The following is a 23,945-nucleotide window of genomic DNA, read 5'->3' as shown; positions in this document are numbered from 1 at the left end:
CCAGCACAGAAAATTTGATACACAGCCACTTAACCGGGGCTCCAGCAGGGGAGGGCTGAGAGGACTAGAGTTGTATAAGGGGAGTGTGAAGCTGGTGCCCCAGGGAGAGACACCATGGGGAACAGCTACCAGAACCCTGGTGTTAAGTCATTCTCAAGTACTGCAGTTGCCATCTTTCTTGGGTGGAGCAGTCCCCTCTGATAGGCATCAGCCTGGAGAAAAGCAACAACTCCACCCTCAGGAGTTTCTCCTACCCCACCCTATGGAGACTGGGCTATTCTGAGAAGATAGCCAGGAAACAGAAGGCCCATCAGTGACTTGGTTTTCTGGCATTGAGGTCGGAGCTTTCCCCTGCCCTCTTCTGAGACTATGACTGGTGCTTCTGTCTCATGGGAAACTCAGTAGAAACTGTCCAGACTGTGGGCAGACCACATCTCTGGGTCTCAGAGGTCATACCCACCAGTCCTGGGGGCCACACCCTACTGGGGTCTGTGAAAAAAGTCTGGACAGACTGACATCTAGGGCTGTAGGAGGGGAACCACACCCATCACCCTTTCTAATTCCTGAATTGCCCCAGGCTCTAGACTCTACCAGAGGTTTTCTCAGTGGCCAAGCCCAAAAAGCAGTCAGCAGACAGAGGCTGCAGGAGGCAGGGCTTAGGGAACCTTGTTCTTTTGTGGACCTTCCCCCTGGCCCAGTGTAGATAAAAGCCAGTGTAGAAGTACAGCTTGGTATTTGCATGAGTACCTGGGCCCAGCAGAGGCAGCCACAAACTCTGGATTGCTTGTAGCTCTGAGAAGATTGCTGAGGGCCAGTCACAGGCAGTGTCTTCCACAAGTCTGCACTGGGTTCCTGCCAGGGAGGCCCAGGGCTGGCACATCCAGTGGCCAAGTGCAGAGAGCATTGGTTCCAGAGTAATGATACTTGCTGGCGGTGTGTCCTAAGGGAGGGTTCATTGGACACTGGGCCTAGCTGAGACAAGATCCACTCTCTGTGGTCAATACCAGCACAGCAGCTTGTGCATATTGGACAGGGTGGAGCTTCACAGTCAGCAGGCCTGGGTGCTGGATATTCTGCCTTGATGGGCTAGGTTCCACAGGAGAAAGGGTGAGAGGCTTGCTGCATGGACATTTAAAGTGTGGTTCCCCACAAGCCTATTGTTGGGTCCGGCCAAGGGGCTTAGCCACTTTCTGGGGGTGGGGGGCACAGTCAGCCCCAGGGGAGAACTCTCCCAGTCTTCCTCCCTGCGACCAGGGGCTCATCATCTGGAAGAACTTCTGCAGAGGAAACTGTGAGCCCCACACAACCTGAACCTGCTGCTCATCTCACTGGGGAGAAATAGAATTGGAGCAGTGGCTGAGGGATTAGGCTCTGGAGTAGTGGCCACATTCCCCATACTGAGCTCCTGACCAAGAGACCCCTGAAGTAGGGGGTCCCACTAATGTTGTATTCCCAACCTCAGCTGTCCTGACCCACCAAGCTCGCAACCTGTAGAGGAGTTGGTGGAGTGAGGCCAGCCTGAGCCCACACCACAGTCCTACAGGAGACTCTGTGGGAAGACCAGGCAGCTGCAAGAGGAGGCAGAGCAGCTGAAAAGTGGGGGAAAATCTTACAGAGCTTGGGGATTTTATGGAGCTGCTGTCATCTCTAAGCAGGAGGAAGCTGATTTTTATACACAGGTTGGTTCCTGCCACACTACCAAGGCACAGAAAATGCTGATACAAACAACTAACAGGACAGTAACTCCAGACAGGTAGCCAATGGCAGGTTACAAACAATTGCTGATGTCAACCCAAGAAGACCCAGAACCAACACAACCAGTAGTGGGAGGCAAACAGCACAAACCTTAAACTCAGCTAGCTATACAAGTAGCATGCCCAAAGAAGTCCAGCCGGCACAAGACACGGCAGAGAATAAATATGCCCAACAGGGCAGACACTGCACAGAGCCTAATACACGCAATCAAAGTTGACCCTTAGAGCCAGCCAGCCTGAAGAGATAACTGTACCCACAAAATGACCAACTGCATTCAATATTCACATACAACAGGAAGGTAACTACCATGCTTGTATGGCCAGGAGACGCCATCGTGGTCTTTCACATGTAGGTTCCCATTGGATTCGGGCAGACAGTAAAGAAATGGTGAAGTCAGAGGATGGTGGACCATTCTGTTTATTGGTGTCTCACCAAGACAGGCAAGCCACAAGAGAAGCCAAGGGAAAAGCAGAAAACCAGCTTTTTCCATGAAGGGTAAGGGATTAGGGAGGCCCCTGCAATGGTGATAGCAGGAACTGAGTGAGCACGAGCCCCAGGTCTGTCCCCATTTTATAGTGTAGCAATCAAAACCTTTAATCCACTATACAAATAAGGAAGTCTCTGATACAAAGTCGCTTATCTGAGGCATAAGTGGGATTCCTCATAAGAGTGCACCACCCCACATCATGCAACAACCAAGGGTGCGGGGAAAAGTTTAGTTTTAAAACTAAGCCTTAGGCTATAATGACTTTGCCAGCTTAAAACCTGTCTCCCACACTCAAAGTGAGCAAACATATATGTCATATTTAAAAACTTATTTGACCAACATTCCACTCCTTTTGCTCGCTTTACAATCTAAACCACAGGTATCTTCCATGATGGTCACTGTGTAAGGAGTGGGGTACATTGCATAAACAGAAACAGTACAAACTAAAGCAATAGGATTAACAAATCAAAAACTATGGGCGAAATGAGAAAGCTGTCATCAGCACCAAGAGAGGCAAATCTTTTCCCTCTGGCAGAATACAGGCCAGAGTTTTGTCTGAAGACAGCACTGTAGCTGGTACCAGAGGTTGCCCCGAGTGGGTATACCAAACCTTATTGGCCAATACACCAGCATCTGCTGGTTCTATGTGTAGTAAAATAGGAGAACTCATTATTGGTCATAAAGAAATTACAAAGGTGCCCTTCAGAATGCTGTCCCCCTGAGCACTCAAGGGATAATACACTTCTACCTTAGGCGGTCAAGTGCTGGTTGCCCAAGGAGTTAACTGGAGGTCCACCTTTATCCCCTTTCCCCATGGTGCCAACAAGGCCACCTATCTCAGATGGGGGGCCTGTACAGTACAGGACCAAGTCCATTGAAGCCTTTGGACTTTAAGAAGGGCTGTTGGGTCAGGCAAGAGCACATTGCCCTGCTGCCCGAAACCTGGCTTGAGTAAAATGTCCTTGGTGCGTATCTGCAACTGAATGGGGGCAGCTGCCTGATGCAGGAGGGCCTCTACTGGAGCTGGGCTCCCCCGTTGAGGTCTCTCATGCAAAATCTGAGTACTGTCCATAAGCGGCATGTCCATCCAGTAAGGGAGCCGGTGCCCCTCTCCTGTCGCAGTCTCTGCTCTAAGAGTCCATTATAACGCTCAATGATACCAGCAGCCTGGGGGTGGTAGGGAACATGGTACTTCCAGTCCACCCCCAGCTCTTGAGCCCATTGCCTCACCACTGAACCAGTGAAATGGGTACCGTTGTCACTTTTAAGGACCAGTGGTTGCCCATATACAGCACTCAGGCGGTCCAGAGCCTGTATGACTGCCCTCTGGTCAGGGTTAAGGGTGGGGTAAGCAGCAAGCAGATTGGTGGCAGTATCTACACAAGTGGCTGCATACTGGTACCTTTCTGACTTTGGTAAGGGTCCAGTGATGTCTATCTGCCATCGTGTCAGTGGAACATGACCCCTCTGGATCTGTCCAGGTGACACCAGTGGTCTCCGAGGGTGCTCCTTGGAACATACTGCACATTGCTCACAGGCTGCAAGTACCTCTGCATAGGACACAGGCAAGTTCCAAGCCTTAACTGTAGCCCACATAGTTTTCTGTCCCGCATGGAGCAGGTGCCAGTGGAGCCACTGTGCCACATCACCTGCAGGGGCAGTCTCCAACCATCGCACCCTTGCCAACATATCTGCCTCATCATTCCCAGGATGGGCTAGAGGGGCATGCCCGTGATATGATATACTGTCACCTGCTTCTGCTGTCCTATTTCCCGTAAGTCCTGCCACATGGCCTGACTCCATAGTGGACAGTTCATTATCATCCACTGGTTAATGTGCTAAGTAGCAATCCAAAGGGTCAGTCCATGATAGACGGCCCAGCTGTCAGTACAGATTATCAGAGGTGAAGGTTCATTATGGGCAACTAGCCAAGCAGCTCTTAATTCTGCCCATTGGCTGCTTTGGCCTATACCCGTGTTCATCCAAATAGTCTCAGTGGCCGGATGGAAGGCTATAGCCATCCATTTGGCAGGTTGGCCCCTGCTGGAACCATCAGTATACCAGGCATCCTTGGGGATGGGCACCTGCCCCTCCTGGTAGGGACTGACCTCAGGTTCTGCCTCCTGAGCCCCAGTTGCACCTGACTCTAAGGTCGCATAGGTGACTGGACCCAAGACTTCCTACAGTTCTGCCCTCAACGGGCTGGTGCTAAGAGCACAGCGTTGTTTCAGGCAGGCACCCCACTTGGCCAGGGTGGACATCTGGGCCATACCACTACGTGGTTTGGTCACCCAATCTCTCACCCATCCTGCAATAGGGTATGTTGTCTTGACTGTAACTGGTGTTGTAGTTGTAATACTCTCAGTTGCCAGGAGGGCAGCATACACAGCTGCCAGCTGCTTCTCCACTAATGAGTAATGGACTTCAGCACCTTTTCACATTTGGGACCAAAACCCAATAGGTTGCTGTAAGCGCTCTGTCCGCTGCGACAAGCCCCATCCAAACCCCTCCAAGGTTACATGAACATCCAGCTCACAGGGCCTGGCAGGATCAAACACATTCAAGGCCTGTGCCATCTTGACAGCTCTCTTAGCTGCTGCAAATGAACCTTGCACCTGCTCAGTCTGATCCCAATGAACCCCCTTCCAAATAAGGTTGTACAAGGGGCATAGTAACTGAGCCAAATGGGATATAAATGCTCACTAATACCCCAACAAACCTAAGAATTCCTGTAACTGTTTTACCGTAGTGGGCACGGGGTATGCTTGAATCTTATCTATAACTGTGTCAGGGATAACTTTTGTCTTACCCGACCAGACAACTCCCAAGAATTTAACAAATAACCCAGGTCCTTGTAATTTGTTCTTGTTGACTGCCCAGCCACATGCTTTCAAATAGCAGGGTAGGGACTGCTTGCTCCAATTCTGAAAGAGAATCACTAGTTAGCATAATATCATCAATATAATGGTACATGTGAACTGCCTCTGGCTGATTCCATTTAGCCAGGTCGGCAGCCACCAGCCCATGGCACAAGGTGGGGCTATGCAAATAGCCCTGGGGTAACACTGTAAAGGTCCATTGTCTCCCTTCCCAACTCAAGGCAAATTGGTCTTGACTCTCTGCAGCTATATCAATAGAGAAAAAAAGCATTGGCCAAGTCTGCCACAAAGTGGTATGTCCCCAACTCATGGCTTAGCCGATCCATCATGTTAGCTATCAAGGGAACAGCAGCGTGCAAAGGAGGAGCAATTTTATTAAGTTCTCTGTAATCTACTGTCATTCTCCAGGTTCTGTCTAGTTTGCGCACAGGCCATACTGGGGAGTTGTAAGGACTGTGTGATGGTTGGATGATCCTCAACTTTTCTAGTTCGAGGATTGTCCCTGTGACTTCTTCATAACCACCTGGCAGGCGGTACTGCTTGGTGTTAGTCACACGCCAAGGAATGGGTAATTGCAAAGGGGAATGTGATGCATGTCCCTGCAACACTGCCTTCACAACCCTGATCCACAGCCGGAACTCCCCAGCTGTAGTTTCCAACCACAGTCCTTGCAAGACATCTACCCCCAACATATATTCAGGAATAGGAAATACATGCACCTTATATGGCTTAGGAGGCAGTCTTCCTATCCCCAATGGAATAGTTATTGGCTTCACTTGAATAGTTGGGCTCCCATAACCGTCAATGGCCACTAGGGTCCCAGCAAACTGCTCTGGGTTCCCATAGAGGAGGGAACATTCTGCACCTGTATCCACCAAGGCCAACACCCATTGTATGTTGGAAGGGGACCAGTGGATAGCCAGTTCCACGTGTGGCCTCTGGTCCCTGCCCACCCCCCGTTAGACAGGTCCCTCGGCCCTTTTCCTATTCAAACTGGTACAATGGGCTTGGAAGTTCTCCTCTCCCTTGGCCATTCCTATCATATAATCTTGTAACGGAGCTGCCCACACACCAAACGTTTTATTGGTAGCTGCTGGGGCCTTTCGTCTCAATGGCTGGAACTTCTGTTCTGGTTTAAGCTGCCGCCAAAGCTCCAAAAGAATTTTATTAGACTGGCCATCCAATTTCCCCTTATCTGCTCCAGCCGCAATCAAATCTACCCACATCTGTGTTCAGGTAACCTTTATAGGCCCGTTATCCTTGTTAGTTGGGGGGAGGGGGGGACAACATAGGCAGAAAGCCCTCACTGCTTTCTGATCCCAAGCAGCCTCCAGCTCTCCCAAATCTGCTACCATCTGTGTAACTGCCTTGATGGCTGTCCCACACAGGGGCCCAAGATAGCCCCAAGTGACCCAAAAAGGGCTGACGGGGTGCTAGCAAGGATAAATTCCCTCATTTTTGCCATAAACATTTCCTCGTCTGGCCCAGGGTTAAAAACAGCATTCTTCATACCTAGTTCCCAAAGGACCTTTACTAACTCACTGTAGCATTGCCACCAACTCACTGCCCCTGGCAAGTCTCCAGCATTCTGCCAGACCATATGAATGGTGGCCATCACCCATTCTAATAGGGTATGGTCTCTTGAGTTGCCATGGCAGTTCTGAAGACGCTGCCTCAAGGAGAAGTGTGTGGTAATGGCAGCCAATTTCTCCATCTCTGTTCTGGAGAGCATGATGCCATCCACCCCTATGTCCCATAATCGTAGTAACCAGGTGTGAAGCCAGTAACTATGGCCACCATCATAGCCACCTGGTCCATGCAGGTAGCATTGGATTCGGACAGTTGGTAATGAAACAACGGAGCCAAGAACTGGTGGGCCATTAGCTTTAATCCTAGCTTGCACCCAGCAGGCAAGTAAAAACACACACTAGGCTCCAAAACCCACTTATTTAGTGCTCACAAAGCCACTGACTTATTCAAGTTTCCTAGAATCAAAGTTTTCTAACCTCACCAGTCTCATTCACCTCTGCTCCTCATCTCCTCTCTGCACAAACTGCACAAACTGGCTTCTCCTTCAATACTCTGCCATCTTGGCTGCTTCTCCTGGCCTCCTCCACATGGCCTTCTCTGCTCTCCTCTCTAATGCTAATCTCAGGAACTGAGAGAGAGCAAGCTCCCTGTCTGCCCCACTTTATAGTATAGAAATCAAAACCTTTAATCCAATATACAAACAAGGAAGTCTCTGATACAAAGTCACTTATCTGAGGCATAATAGGATTCCTCATAACAGTACACCACCCTACAGCAAAAAGGGTGAGAAAGGCTTAGTCCCAAAACCAAGCCCCAGGCTACAAGGATTCTGCCTGCCCACAGCCTGCCCTTAACACACATTAATATAATTACACCCATTCCAAGCATAAGGGCAACTAATATCATCACCTGGGAGACACACTTCCATGTGGGCAGCACCATCTTTAACAAAGTGAGCATAATATATTTTATCTGCCCAACACCAGGCTACCAAGGATTCAGTAAGTTTCTACCTAAATTGTGCCCCCAACTCTATCAGCTCTGCCTGGGTATAGGGCCGGACCAGAGTGTTCCATTACCTGGGCAGGAGGCTGTGGCTGCCCCTGAGGGACTCTTCGCTGCTGGGTTCTTACTTTCTTGGTGACCACTGGTTGGACTCTCAGTGTGTAAATGGCAGCTTCAGCCTGAGCCTTCTTATCCTCAAAAGAGGAGTTGCAAGTGCCTGCTCCCGCTGACTCAAAGCCAATCCACCGGCACAGATGCTGCTGCTCCTTTGGCGACCATTTAGGCTCCTGTGGCTACTGGCTTTTGGCCAGAAGCTGAGACTTGAGCTCTTAAATCCGCAGTTGTTTCTCCAACAACTGCTGGTGCAAACATTCAGCTTATAGGGCAAACTGCAACTCACAAACCCATAATTTCTTTTCCAGTGCTCACTCCAATTCCAGCCTTTTCTGCCATTCAATTTGCAATTCATACTAAAGCTTTTGACCCTGGGCAACTTCTTGCACAGAACTCCTGGTTTCCTCTTGAGTATAAAACACGCAGCCTATGGCCCCTAAAAGGACAGCCATGGGAAGCCAGAACAGCAACCAGTCTTCTACCCTACCCTTCAAGGGTGGCGGGCCCATACCAATCTCCGAATCCTACCACAAACCACACCAGTTGTATGGCCAGGAGTCACCATCATGGCCATTCACATGCAGGTTCCCATTGGATTCGGCGGAGTCAGAGGATGGACCATTCTGTTTGTTGGTGTCTCACCAAGACAGGCAAGCCACAAGAGAAGCCAAGGGAAAAGCAGGAAACCTGGTTTTCCCATGGAGGGCAAGGGATCAGGGAGGCTTCTGCAATGGTGATAGCAGGAACTGAGAGAGTGAGCCCCCGGTCTGTCTCCATTCTAAAGTGTAGCAATCAAAACCTTTAATCCAATATACAAATAAAAAGTCTCTGATACAGAGTCACTTATCTGAGGCATAAATGGAATTCCTCATAAGAGTGCATTACGCCCTATCATGCAACAGTCAAGGGTGTGGGGAAAAGCTTAGTTTTAAAACTAAGCCTTAGGTTATAATGTCTTTGCCAGCTTATAGCCTGTCTCCCACACCCAAAGTGAGCAAACACATATGTCATATTTTAAAACTTATTTGACCAACAATGCTCAAGAACCATTCCTAGAGCAAGGAACTCAGGTATCCTGGAGGTCAATACCACTGAGCCAATCTTTTTCACAAAGACACCACAACAGATTTCAAAGTCAGACAGCCACTACCTAAAACACAGACAAAATGGGCAGACAATAAAATATGACACAAATGAGTCAACAAGAGAAATCCCCAGAAAAAGAACTAAATTAAATGGAAATAACCAAACAACAAGATGCAGAGTTTAAAATAATGATTTTTAGGATGCTCAAGGATCTTAGAGCAACAATGGATGATCACAATGAGAACTTAAACAAAGAGATAGCAAGCATCAAAAAGGACATCAAAATCATAAAAAAAGAACCAATCAGAAATGACAAATACAATATCAGAAATGAAGACTGCACTAGAAGAAATCAACAGCAGACAGGATGAAACAGAAGATCAAATTAGCAATTTATAGGACAAGATACATGAAAGCATGGAAGCAGAGCAGCAAAATGAAAAGAGGGTCAAAAGACTGAGGAAACTCTGAGAGAGCTCTGTGACAACATGAAGAGAAATAACATCCGTATCATAGAGGTTCCTGAAGGAGAAGGGAACCAACAAGGGATGGAGAACATGTTTAAAGAAATCATAGCTGAAAATTTTCCTAAATTGATGAAGAAAAAAGTCACACAAATTCAAGAAGCATAGAGAGTCCCATTAAAGAGAAACCCAAGGAGGCCTATGCCAAGACACATCATAGTTAAAATTCCTAAGTTAAGAGACAAAGAAAGAATACTAAAAGCTTCAAGAGAAAAGCAGTTAATTACCTACAGAAGAGCCCCCATAAGTATGACATCTGACTTCTCAACAAAAACACTTGAAGCCAGAAAGGATTGGAAAGAAATATTCAAAGTGATGCAAAACAAGAACGTACAACCAAGACTATCATATTTCCCCATGTATAAGATGCACCTTAATTTTGGGGCCCAAATTTTGAAAAAAAGTATTACATAAAATTATTGAATTCAAGTTTTATTTATCATAAAATTCATACAACTCTTCATCACTTTTCATAACTCCCATTCATTAGTTTGTCCTCATCTGTGTCTGATGATGAATCACTGTCTTCAACATTGAGCACAAAAACAAGCGTGAAAAGTGAAAAATGCAAGTAAAAAATCTACAACCACTGTATAAGATGCACCCAGTTTTTAGACCCCAAAATTTTCAGGAAAAGATGCATCTTATACATGGGGAAATACGGTACATTATTCATCACCATAACCCTATAATGTTGGATCATTCTTATTATTAGGAAAGAAGAGATTTGAGTACATTTGGAACCTAAGAGAAAGTATCTAATGGAAAGCAAGAAATTAAAGAGATAGGTTAGGGTTGGAATGATTGATCCAGCAAGTTCTCAAAAAGTAATTTCAAGCTTTCTTTTGCATCAGAGTCACATGAGTGGGACTTGTTAAAATGCAAACTTTCAGGTTTTACCAATAGATTTGGATCCTGTAAATGTGGGCTGAGTATTTTCTAAATTTAATTAATTTGACTTGTAACATTGTGTAAATTGTGTTGGGTATGTTTAACAGGCATTGCAGGTGATTCTCATACAAGTGATCTTAGGACCACAGGTTGAAAAGCACAGCAGGGCTCAGGTGAACGCACTAACCTTGGTTGAAGAAAAAAGAAAATGCTGCAGGATATATGTGGGCCAGGAGCTGGTGGAGTTTTACCTGGTGGCCTTCCTTCTCTGTAAGAAATATCTTTGTGAACAAGAGGGTATTTATAGCAGAGGGTGCTTAGGAGAAGGCAGTCAAGTGGGAAACAGAAGTGGTAGGAATGGGAGGAGCTGCTTGCATCAGGTAAGGGGAAGGATTTCTGAAGTAACCTTGATCCTGGAAATCAAAATTGTAAATAAGATACTATCTCTTTGTGAAGGATGGAGAACACAGCTGCCATTAGTTTTCCATGGTACTTAAAAGGGGGGGGGGGGAGTAGAGAAACCTAGAAAGAAACCAAAAGAAAACAGACTCCCAAAATGATAACTGTGAGGGCCCTGAACATCACCATTGGACTCTACGACAGGGGTAGCATGCAGTAAAACGGACAGGGCCTGGAGCTGGCTGGACTTCCTAGCTTCTACCATTTAGTTAAGCTCTCTGTGCCCAATCTCATTATTTGCAAAATTGAGATAGTAATCATCTCCACTTAATAGACTCATAGTAAATTATAAATGTGAAGTTATTAGCGTAATACCTGGGTCACGATGGGTGGATTGTTTTTGATGTTTGGCTACTATGAATCAAGGCAGCTATTTTCAACCTGTTTCATCTCATGGCACACATTAAAGTAATTACTAGAATTCTCTGAGGCACACCAAAAAATATATTTTTTGTTTATATCTTATTTTTTTCTCCAACCAGATCAAATGAAAGGTTTTCAAGGGCAAAGATTTGTCTCTTAGTGTGTGTGTGTGTGTGTGTGTGTGTGTGAGTGTGTGTGTGTGTGTGTGTGTGTGTGTGTGTGTGTGTGTGTCAAGAGACTAGAGAGACAGAGAGAGGGACAGATAGGGACAGACAGGAAGATGGGAGATGAGAAGCATCAATTCTTCATTATGGCATCTTAGTTGTTCATTGGTTACTTTCTCATATGTGTCTTGAAGACGGGGCAACAACAGAATGAGTGACCCCTTGTTCAAGCCAGTGACCTTGGGCTCAAGCCAGTGCAAGTTGGTTCCTGGTGCTGACAAAAAAATAAATATAATTTTGATTCATTCACACCAGACACCTCTTGCTGTGTTCGCTGTTATCATTTTTTTAATTTGGCAATCGAAGGGAAAAGTCAGTGACCTTGACTTAATAGTCAAGTATTGCATGGTTTCTTGTGGCACACCAGTTGAAAATCGCTGAATTAAGGGGCTGTAAATATTCGTGTACAAAATTCAAATATCAATTTATGCATATTTTGTGTGAACATAAGTTTTTCCTTTCTCTGGGATAAATACCCAAGAGTACAATTGCTGGTTGTATGTTTAGTTGCAAGTTTACTTTTCTAACAAACTGCCAAACTGTTTTCCTGCGTGGCTACCGTTTTACACTCCCACCTGCATGGGATGCTCTGTAGCCTCATCAGTTTTCACTGTTATCACTAGTTTTTATTTTAGCTATTTTGAAAGGTGTGTAAAAATATCTCATTGTGCTTTTAATATGCATTACTCTAGTGGCTAATGAGGCTGAAAAGCTTTATATGATTATTATATGGTTATTTACTATATTTACTATCTGTATATCTTCTTCAGTGAAATATCTATTTGTGTCTTTGCCCATTTTCTAATTGGACTTCTTTATTTCAGTTTTGAGACTTCTTTCTATATTCTATATAGTAGTTCTATGCCAGATGCAAACATTTTCTCTCAGTGTATATGTTTTCTTTCCATGAACTTTATAGGATCTTTCCCACAGAAAAAGTTTTTAATTTTTATGAGATGTAATTTATCAAATTTTCCTTTTGTGGATTGTGCTACTGGTGTCAAGGCTAAGAACTCCACCTAGAGTTGACTCCCCAAAATTTTGTTTGATTTTTGTTTTCTAAAAACTTTATAATTTTACATGTTACATTGTCCATTATAAATCAATTTTTATTAATGATGTGAGGTTTAGTTTGAGATTTTTTGTTTGCTTGTTTGTTTTTGTCCAGGATGCTCTAGCACCATTTGTTGAAAAGATTATTCTTTCTGCATTGAATTATTTTTGTGCCTTTGTAAAAAATCAGTTGGGCATATTTTTGTGGGCCTATTCCTGAGTTTTCCGTTCTGCTCTATTGATCTGTATGTCTATCCATCCAGCCATATGACACTATGATTACTGTAGCTATATTGTGAGCCTTAATATCAAGTAGAGTGATTGTTTTCGCTTCATTCTTCTTTTTCAAATGTCTTTTAGCTACTCTATGTATCCAGTTTTTTTTAACCACTGGTCCAAGGACTAATCTGCCAGAAATTTTTTGCCAATTCGTGAAAGAGTTAACCACCCTGTTGTTGTATGAAGACTACAAACCCAGTGATCTCAGTCAAATTTGCTTATGCTCAAGATGATTTCTGCCTTAGCAGTCCCTGAAATAACTCTCCTTTTTTTGCTGGTCCCTACTATATTATGCCTTTTTATATACACTTTAGAATAAGCTTGTCTATATTCACAAAAAAATTTGCTGGGATTTTTAACAAGAATTATATTAAATTTATAGATCAATTTGGAGAGAATTGACATCTTTACTAAAGCTGTGTTTTCTCACCTATGACTATATTATGTCTTCATCTATTTAGGTCTTCTTTGATTATTGTATTTGAATTTTGTTATTTTCAGCATTCAGATTCTTGATGTGTTTTGTTAACGCATATAAAATGTTTCATTTTCTTTAGAGTGATTGTAAATAATTTTTTGTTTTTCATTTTGGTTTCCACATATTCTGTTACTATATAAAAATATCCTTTTACTTTCAACCTATCTATGCCATTGAATGTGAATTTCTTCTCACTTTAAATACCATATAGTTAGCTTGTATTTCCTTTTGTTTTCTTTATACACTCTGCCAATCTACCTTTTTAATGGATCTATTTACACAATTTGCATTTAAGTAATTTTTGACATATTTGAGGGTAAGTATGTCATTTTATTATTTGTTTTCTGGTTTTCCTCTGTTTCTCTTTTCTCACCTTTCTGTGGGTTAGTGAAACATTTTTGGGGGATGCCATTTTACTTTAGTTTTAGTGTTTTTGAATGTATCTCTTTGGCCTTGGTGGTTTGCTCAGTGGTAGAGCATTGGCCCAGCGTATGGATGTCCCAGGTTCAATTCTTGGTCAGGGCACATAGGAGAAGTGACTATCTGCTTCTCCACCCTTCCCCTCCTTCTCTCTCTCTCTCTCTCTCTCTCTCTGTGTGTGTGTGTGTGTGTGTGTGTGTGTGTGTGTGTCTCTGTCTCTCTCTCTTTGCCTCCCACAGCCATGGCTCGGTTGGAGCAAGTTGGTCCCTGGTGCTAAGGATGGCTCCATGGCCTCTCCTCAAGCACTGAAATAGTTCAGTTGCAGAGCAATGAAGAAACCACCCCAAATGGGCAGAGCATTGCCCCAAAGGGGGCTTGCTAGGTGGATCTTAGTTGGGGTATATGTGACAGTCTGTCTCGCTGCCTCCCCACTTCTCACTTAAAAAAAATTAGGGGAAACAAAGGAATGTATCTATTTGTATGAAAAGTTGTTTTTCTGGATATTACAATATGCATATCTACATTATCACAGTCTATCAGTATTAACATTTTATCACTTCGAGTGAAGTATGAAAACCTTACTTCTATTTTGGGTTCTCACCTTCCTCAATTTTTAATATTATTGCCTTGAGTATTAGATGTTGTTATGAATTTTTCTTTGTCATCAAATATGATTGTAAAAACTCACAAAAAGAAAATTTATTTTATTTACCTCTATGTTTACATGTTCTGATAGTCTACTTTCCTTTCTGAAATTCTGAGTTGTCTTCTATTATCTTTTCCTTTCTGTTTGAAAAATCTCCTTTAGCCATTTATTAAGGTAGGTTTGTTTAAAAAAAAAATTCTTAGCTTTTCTTCAGTGGCTGGTTCTCTGCCCTAATGACCGTTTTAAGTATAAAAAAAGATATGCTAAAGCAGGATTAGTCAACCTTTTTATACCTACCGTCCACTTTTGTATCTCTGTTAGTAGTAAAATTTTCTAACTGCCCACCGGTTCCACCGTAATGGTGATTTATAAAGTAGGGAAGTAACTTTACTTTATAAAATGTATAAAGCAGAGTTACAGCAAGTTAAAGCATATAATAATAATTACTTACCAAGTACTTTATGTCAGATTTTCACTAAGTTTGGCAGAATAAGTCTTTATAAAACAACTTACTATAGTTAAATCAATCTCTAGTTGCTCACCATGAAAGCTGGAATGCCCACTAGTGGGCAGCAGGGACCAGGTTGACCACCACTATACTAAAGGGTTGTTTTTTATTTCAAGCATTTAATACTTAAATACAAACAATAAAAGAGGTACACAAAACTAAATTCTGCTATTAGAAAGAGTTTTAAATATTAATGAAAAAATATTAAATAATACCTGACAAAAAACAAGACAAGTTGTCACCACCACCACCCTGGTTGTTTGGCACTTTTTCTCTTTACGTATATGTTTGTTTACTGAAGTAACAAATGCAAAGGAATTAAAATGTAATATTTCATCAAAGATATAGTGAGTTTTATGAAATGAATAAATAAATATTATAAGCATAGTTCCATCAAATTTTTTTCACTTATGGACAGAAAAAAACATTACTACGGTGCTTAGAATACGCTGTTGCTCAGATGAATGTTAAAAAGAGTAAGGAATGAAATTTGTGATTTCCACTTTGGGCAGCTGCTCAGGAGCCCATGGAGAACCTTCATTACAAGTGCCATTTTAACAACCGGTTCACCGAACTCAACAAAAAATTAGGTATCAGTTCTGCTGAACTAGTGCAAAACCAGCTCAATCCCACTATTGGTCATGGCTACTTCCAAAAAGCCATTGTTAAAATGCTCAAAGACTACAGGATTATTACACAGACTTCAGCATACTTTATGAACATTGATAACTGTCATTAATGGACTACTTAATGCATTAAATATGCCTTCTAATAGTGCTTCATGCAATAGATCCTTGAATCCTTCCTACAATTCTTACTCATAGGTGTCTTATTCTACAAAAAAGTAATTTCTCAAGATCCTACAGCTAAAAAGCAAATTAAAGTATATTCAGAAGAAGGAAAAGGGAAACAACACATCAACATTCTAAATCTAGTTTTTCTTTTTTCTTTTCCCCCTAAAGCACATTCCCTGATCTGGACCCAACGTGGATGTGCCTTTGGATAAGAAAAAAAAAAAAAGCTAGAAAAAATTTTCACTGATGAGTAAGAAATAGAGTATCAGTTTAATGACAGAATGATAATACATACCAGAAAAAAAAAAGAGAAGATTTGGAATTGGAAGAACTAGATTTGGGCTTAGGTCCATTGTTTATGAACTCAGTAACCCTGAACAAGTAATTTTACCAGCTGCATTAGTTTTATTTTGTTGTGTAACAAATTACCATAAACTTCGTGGCTTCAAACAAAGCACCCAAACTACAGAACCGACAGTTCTGTAGAAGTTTATGGGTTCACTGGGTTCTCTGCTCAATCGAGGTTAAAATCAAGGTGTTGGCTGGTCTGTGATCTTACACATATTTTCTTAATAAGAATCTATTTTCAACTTCATTCAGGTTTTTGGCAAAATCCAGTTGCTAGCAGTTTTAGGCGTGAGGTCTACATTTTCTTGCTGGCTGTCTGCCGGGGCCACTCTTGCCACCTAGAGGCTGCGTGCATTCATGCACTGATTTTTTTTTTTTTTTTTTTTAAATAACGGTTTTTGCGATGATCAAAGGAGACATTGTATTGATACAAAGAATAATGATGATTATGATAGTTGTTTAATGTCGCTGGGTTTAGATAGTATCCCTCAACCCTCTTACATATAACCTATCGAAACCACAGGAAATTCAACCAGCGAGAAGGTTCTGCTGTCTCTTAAAACAGATGTCTTAGTATGGCCACATCCGCAGGGGTCTGTCTGTAAACCCATGATCTCCCTCCGCCCGCCCCCGCTCCACCTAGCCCCGGGCCGTGGGTACCAGCATCTCAGGTGTGGGGGACGCCGGGCGGGTGGCAGCAGGACGCGTGGGGATGCGTCTGCGCTTGGCCAGTCCTACCAAGCCGGTCCCCCCTCTGCATACTGTGTAAGTGGAGTCTCCCAGCCTGCGCCCCTAGATTTAATGCCCGGGTCTGCGTCCAACAGTTGCAGCGTTTCTCGGAACCTCCCAGCGTTCCGGCTGTACCTGGCTGCGCTCCGGCTGCCGCTTCAGGTACGAGATTGGAGCCGCGCACAGACACCGCCAACACCGTCTGGGTAAGGAGGGAGTTCGCTGGCTCGCACACTCGTTCTCTCCTCGCAGAGAGGGAAAAAGCTATCTTCTACCTTTTTGCGGTCACTCAAACAAGAGACGAGTAGCGGGCGAACCAGCCTGGGTTGTTGCGGGTGGGAACCAGCAGGCACGTTGCCGCAGAGCGAGTACCTTCCCGTAGCGACCCGGAGACAGTCGCTGCGGCTGTGGGTGTCTGTCGGCACCACACACAGAGGTTCCGGACTCCTGTGTGTTTCCTGAGTACCAGTCACCGCCCCCGTGACGGTACCCCGGACCGCGGCATCCGCAGCGGCGAACCCTTGCCCGCGGTGATCAAAAGGTGTCAGAATCGCTTGGCAAATTTTAATACCCTAGGAAAGAGCGCAACAAGGTCTTATTCAGGAAGGGAAGGTTGGGCAAGGTTAGTTCTGATTGTATGTGTTAAGGATTGGCAAACTGTCTATTTTTACAGCGTCTCATTCTGCAGTTAGAGAGGAGTAGTGTGTTGTGAAAGAAAATAATGGGTGTGTAGCCACCTGGTCAGGAACCCTCGCTGGCAGTGCCGAGCGAGCCTCCCCAGCCGAGCCGGTTTCCGTCGGTGTCTGGGGCGGCAGTGAGGCAGAGAGGACGTGGGGCTGGGAAGCCAGCTGAGAGAGCCTCCCCAGCGTCCCCAGGGAAACGCTGTCCAGGCAGATACTGCGACAACACACCAGGTTACAAGTCCCATCTCACACTCTCCCTTTCTTCCTCCCCAGCCTTTCCCTGCCGCGGGCTCAGTGCCAGATAAGTTGTGCACGCGTCTTCGTGCCGAGTCCTGAAGATGGGCAACTCCTGCTTCGGCGTCAAGGAAAAGGTGATGCACCGGCTGCGGCCTCTGCCCACCCTGCTGATCATCCGCACCGTGGTGCCCCAGAAGAAAAACAAAGATTTCTGCGTGGTGATACTGGGCTCCGCCGGCGTCGGCAAGAGCGCGCTGGTGAAGAGGTTTGTGCGCGGCAACTTTCAGGAGAAGTATGCGCCGACTGTGGAAGATACCTACCACCAGGTGCCGGTCAACAACCGCGGCGGCGCCACCGTGCACATCACCGACACCGCGGGCGGTCACCGCTACCCCGGCTTGCAGCGCCTCGCCATTGCCAGGGGCCACGCCTTTGTCCTGGTCTACTCGGTCACCAAGAAGCAAACCCTGGAGGAGCTGAAGCCCTTCTATGAGCTGATCCGCGAGATCAAAGGTAGAAACCTGCGCAAGTACCCGATCGTGCTGGTGGGCAACAAATGCGATGACAGCCGCCGCCGGGAGCTGAGCGCGAAGGATGGCGCTGCCTACGCGATGGAGTGGAATTGCGCCTTCCTGGAGACCTCCGCCAAGTCGGATGTCAACGTGCAGGAGCTGTTTCACCTGCTGCTGAACCCCGGGAAGAAGCCCTCCATCTTCCGCCAGCCTGTCCAGAAGATATCCCAGATGTCCAAGATCGCCGAGAAGCTGCTCAACAAGGTCATCATCATGTGAACCCTGGATCGCAGAGCGCGACCTTCTTCTCCTGCAGTGTGTAGAGAACGTGGACCAATGCCCTTCTAATGTGTCACTTGTGTATGTGCTGTGGTTTGGGTTGTAACTGCTAGATGTCAATAAATGTCCCTTGTAAGTTAATAATTTTTCTTTTCCCAAGCAAGAGAATTCAAATTGATACAACATTGGTATTGGAAAAGACTGGAGGGGGGGGGGGGATAAGTCTTGATGGACTTCAGAGATGGACGTTTGAAAAAGAGACTGGAATAACAAAATGAACTGAAAGATGCTACCTTCTTGTAACCCTGTTATCATGTATTATTTGTAAACATTTCAAGTCCTGTAACTGTTCATTCAGACCTTTTCATTGTGTACTTAATTGTTAAGAAGTGTGTTTTTGCAACAAAGCTTTGCTGTATGCCTATGAGACAGATGTACTAAACAAGGTAAATAAATGTTCTATAGCTGAACATTGAGGATGCGGGCAGAGAACATCGTGAAAGTGGAACTTGCTTACTAAAGATGTGCCAGTTTCCTGAGTCATTTAAAAGGGTTTGGATATGCCATGTAGTCGTTTTAAGAAAAAGTGTAACAGTTCTGTGACTTAATAAAGCTTTTCTGCATGCAATCTGCTGTGATCATTTTTTTTTCCACTGAATAACAACAAAAAATTACAAGTGACATTTAAATTTCAGCCACATCCGGCAAAAGTTTTTAATAAAAATTTCACACATGAAAAAAAAAAAAAAGAATTTCACACATGGACGCTCCTGCCCTCTTGAAATTAGCTTATGCGGGGAGGGGGTAATAAGGGATCACTGCAATGCAGACTGGCTCATAGCCATAATCTTTTCTGAAATGACATCCAGAAGAGCCCCAGGGGTCTTTGAAGAGGGGGATCACTCTGTTGCTGTCTGGGAGGTAGTGGTGGAAAGCAAGCCACAGCCTTTAGATGCCTCAAAAGTCTTCTCTCAAGAATAACTGGATATTGGGGAATGGAAAGTAAAGGGAGAAATTGCTGGGATTTGAAATTTGAGAAACTCTCCCTTAAGGCAAGTTTTTAAAAATATATTTTATATTTGAACATAATTTTTGAGTGAAGGACTACATATCTTTAATTCTCCTTTATAATGGTTTTTCAATTGGGGGGGGGAAGCCTCCTAACTTGATTTTTTTTTTTTTGTATTCTTCTTTTTAGTTTATTGGGGTGACACTGATTAACAAAAGCATAGAGGTTTCAGGTGCCCAACCCTATAACACATCACCTGCACACTGTATTGTGTGTTCCCCGCCCCAATCAAGTGAACTCTCCATCCATCACCCTTTACCCCCCTCTAGCCCTCACCCACCGCCCCTCCTCCTCTTCCCCAGGCAGTCACCACATGATCCCATGAGCTTTTTCTTCTCTTCTTTTTCTTTTTTTGCTCAATTCTTCCACCCCCTCACCCAGCCCCCACCATCCCAATAGCTGTCAGCCTGCTGTCCATTTATGACTCTGTCTCTATTTTTCTTGTTCATTTTCCCCCCAAATATTGAAAAATTTATCTGTTTGAAAAAATGGTTTTATATAGCTTGATTTTTAGGTAATACATACACGGTTGAGAAGGAACCATAAACATCTATTTTATAATAGTACAAAGTTTTAAGCTTAGAAAATCCATCCAGTGGTTCATTTTAAAGTCAATTATTTAAGATTTTCCTTTTTCACTTTCAAAGCAATTTTTCTCAATCACTAGAAAATACCTAAATGGTCCTACCATATTGCTTTTTCTGTAACTATTTTTAAAAAGTAGTTCTTAGCTAAAGTTTCTAGTAGAGTTATTCCATTTCTAAAAGAAAATACCCTATCAAGAAAATGACTCTATCTTGGCTATTTTTCAGGAAAATTCTCCTTGAAAAATGTATTGCATTCATTCTTGCAGATGAACAAGGGATTACTAGTGACAAATACTACCCTTTAGAAAGGTGAGGACATCTTTTTCATGTTTCAAGTAGTACATAATAAAAAGTATTTAAAGGTTATATCAAATATTTATATAGTCTATCCACATGCCAGTGTTTCTATATGACATTGGAGCAAATATTTATCAAATCTTTCTACATGCTAATGTCCTACACTATAATATTGAATCCTCACCACAATTCAATGAAGCAGGTACGGTTTTGCTCATTTTGCAGATGGAAACATTGATAAAGGTCACAAAAACATTAGGTGGCAGAGCCAGTGTTTGAATCCAGGTGTTCTGCTCCGGAGTCTGTGTTCTCAGCCTCAATGGTGTACTTTCTTTCCAAGATGACAAGTCAAAGGACAAATAGTTGGTGTTTCTGTTTTCTATATTATACTGGTGTGATGCAAATCAATAATCACAACATGTGTGGGGCTAGGGAAGATGGTGTTTAGACACAGGGACGACCAGAACTTTACCTACTGCATTGGAGAACATTTCCCCCAAAAGATTCCACGACTGGAATCTTTTATGCCTAGTAGGAGTGGGTTTAGCTGTAGTTGGCGTGGGTGAGGGAAGGAGAGGATGACATTTGTAGGCAAACAGAGCAGTGTGAGAAAAGGTCTAGACAAAGTGTGGAGTCTAAGAGATCACAGCAAGAATCCAAAAATGGATGGAGCACACTGTGGAAAATGACCCTGCAAAGTTAGAGTTAAGAATTTATCATGTAGAGGTAGTGGGGAATTACTAAAGGATTTAAGCAGATTTGATTATATTTGCATTGAAAAGAGATCATTGAAAACTATTAGAATAGTCAGGGAAACCAATTTTGAGTAAATGCTCTAGCATTGCCAAAAGGTCTGGAAACAAAGGAATGGATCTGCCTGACCAGTTGGTGGCACGGTGGATGGAGCATTGGACTGGGATGTGGAGGACGCAGATTCGAGACCCTGAGGTCACCAGCTTGAGCCTGGGCTCATCTGGTTTGAGTAAAGCTCACCAGCTTGGACCCAAGGTCGCTGGCTCAATCAAGGGGTTACTTGGTCTGCTGAAGGCCCACGGTCAAGGCACATATGAGAAAGCAATCAATGAACAACTAAGGTGTTGCAACAAAAAACTGATGATTGATGCTTCTCATCTCTCTCCATTCCTGTCTGTCTATCCCTATCTATCCCTCTCTCTGACTCTCTCTCTGTCTCTGTAAAAACAACAACAGCAAACAAACAAAGAAATGGATCTGAGAACTATTTTGCCAGGAGAAAGGATAGAGCTTGGTGGTGTATTGGAGTTTGGCAGAAAGGAAGAAACTAACAGAAGTGAAAACTTTCTGAGTGGGATTCCTGAGTAGGTTAAGGGGGGCCATTAACCAAGTCCAGTAAGGTGGAAAGAAGGGCTAATTTGGGGGAACATCTATTTGCAAATGCACTTGAGGATGGTAAGTTACATTTTTGGGTACCAGTTGTCAGGATAGCCAGATGGACGTTTCCAATGGGAACTAGACTGACATTTGTGAGTTTTCAGTATATAGGGAGGGAGAAAAGAACAAGGCAAGATAAAAAGACAACAGAGTCCACGGGGGGTGGGGCTCAAGCACTAAAAAAGCTACTAATCCAGAGGAAACTCTGAAGGTCATTTAGAAGTGATCAAAAGATAGGAAAAAACTCATAACGAGTAGTAACAAATACTGAGGGAAAAATGAGTTTTAAGAAAAATTATGTATGCTATCATAGAAAAAATATTCAACAAACAGAAAAGATGAGCATTTGAAAGTGTTGCTTAGATTTAGTACTTAGATTTCTGGTTCCAGCCAAGTTAGAGTAGCCCCATTCCTCCCAGGTATTCCTTCTTATAACTAAAATAACCCTGTACCTAACACAACAAATGAATAAAGGAAGGAAAATACCTAATGATGAAAAAAACTAGTGCCTAGGAACCTCAAGATGTGAGGAATGACATGACGATGATGTCCCTGACTTACCTTACCATCTCCCACACATCCTGGACAGAGCATTTCAGAAACCTCCAGATTAGAACTGTCAACAGGCACAGACCAAAAAAAAAAAAGCTCAAAAATCACCCTTTCCCTAGCTAAATAACCAGGAAAGGGTGCTTTAATAGCAGAAAACCTTTTCAGTGATATACACCCTACTCCAGACAAACACCAACAGCAAAACCCCTGCTCGTCTTCCTCCCACAGAGCTAGCTGGTCTTCCACCCCACTATACCCTGCCATGTGGAAGCTGATGATGGTGTTTGGATGTCCCCTCCTGATGCTGGACAAACAGGACAGAACCAGGAGCTAATCTCCTGGGGTGGCAGATCCCCCCCGCCCCCCCCCCCCCCCCCCCCGCCACAGGCAGGGTGATGCCGGTGGGGCTGAGCAGAGAGCTAATGCTCTCAGTCCCCTTTCAGGGTATGACAGAAGAAGTGTGGCAGGGAGCTGATGCAGCTATTCCAAAGTGAGATGTATTACATCATATGATGAATAAAAAATATATATATATATTTAACCCACTGTATGTATTTATATAAAATATAAATTAAAAAAATTAAATAATCTGTGTTTTTTTATACCTTTTAAAATGTGGCTACCAAAAATATTCTAAAGTATATTTGTGGCTCACATTATATTCCTATTAGGCAATGTTGATCTATATTAAGAGTGACTGTCGGAACTAACTTCTAATTTGAATTTGATTAAATATATTATCCAGGATCAACAGTCAAGCATTGAAAAATGTCAGCATGTATTTAAAATAATGTGTTGTCAGATGTCTAAGTAACTTCACAGAATACAAGATTAACAGCAATGTAACAAAATCCACTGAGAGATATGTTTGCATATAAATGAATTTGAATATTGCCTCTATAAGCTACATCTATAAACTCGGGTCCACAGGCACAGAGCTTGGAAAAATAAATATGTCAGACAATGAATTCAGGGAGTTGGTAAAGATTAAAATAAATGAAAACTAAGAATATGCCCACTGCACTGATATGGTGATTTCCCAGGCTACTGATACTGACAAACCTACCTTTTGTTTGTCACTGAAAAATGAAAAACTGGAGGAAAAAAACCTGATGTGGAAAGAAATACAATTTTATAAAATGAAATTGAATAAATTTAACTAGTTGACTCCAGTACTGTGGGTATATGGGGGTGCGTTCACTGCTGCTCATCTGTTTTGTCCTCTGGGTTAACAGACGTGGTGTAGAAGAAATCTCACAGATTCAGAATAGCATTAGAATTCCCTATATTCTGCCTCCAAATTTCTTTCCCCAACCAGCCTGGACAATTTGCTTCTCCCCCAAACATCCTATGTAGTTATTCTTTAGCTGTTTCCTTATACAGGTAATTTTTCTTCTGCTTTCTGCCTATGACAATTTTATTCACTCTTTAAAAACACAGCCCAAATAGCACATATCTCCCCATCGAAAGTTTTCCTGTTTTTCAGTAATTATTCACTAATGTGTTTAAGAGTCAGCAATATGCTGGCCATGTGCCATGCTACCTGTACTTCAAGAAGCTCCCAATATAATAAGGCAGACAGGGAAGAAAATAAAAAGCCCAGCAGAGTGAGACAGATGCTCTAAGATGGGCCCATTCTCCACTCTGCTATCATATTGATTCTTCAAAAGTGCAATTTGATTAGACTGCTGTTTTAAGAGTCATTATTTGTCAGCTATTTCTGACAAATGTGCACCGCTACACGAAC

At 43.5% G+C, this 23,945-nt stretch overlaps 1 protein-coding gene across 1 annotated transcript; it reads left to right on the top strand.

Annotated features, from left to right (window-relative positions):
• Positions 1 to 16,639: 16,639 nt before the first annotated feature.
• On the top strand, positions 16,640 to 18,899 carry DIRAS3 (DIRAS family GTPase 3). Its single transcript, XM_066372195.1, has 2 exons — positions 16,640 to 16,778; positions 17,529 to 18,899. The coding sequence occupies exon 2, from the start codon at positions 17,594 to 17,596 to the stop codon at positions 18,281 to 18,283; it is 690 nt and encodes a 229-aa protein (XP_066228292.1). The 5' UTR covers positions 16,640 to 16,778; positions 17,529 to 17,593; the 3' UTR covers positions 18,284 to 18,899.
• Positions 18,900 to 23,945: the final 5,046 nt, after the last annotated feature.

Source organism: Saccopteryx leptura, chromosome 3, assembly GCF_036850995.1.
Source record: "Saccopteryx leptura isolate mSacLep1 chromosome 3, mSacLep1_pri_phased_curated, whole genome shotgun sequence".
Taxonomy (NCBI): Eukaryota; Metazoa; Chordata; class Mammalia; order Chiroptera; family Emballonuridae; genus Saccopteryx; species Saccopteryx leptura.
Note: the sequence above shows the minus strand (reverse complement) of the source record. Positions and strands in the feature narration are given on the sequence as shown.

What these genes read in the sequence shown, in the direction of transcription:
- DIRAS3 (XM_066372195.1), top strand. Translation starts at nt 17,594, where the DNA reads ATGGGCAACTCCTGCTTCGGCGTCAAGGAAAAGGTGATGCACCGGCTG.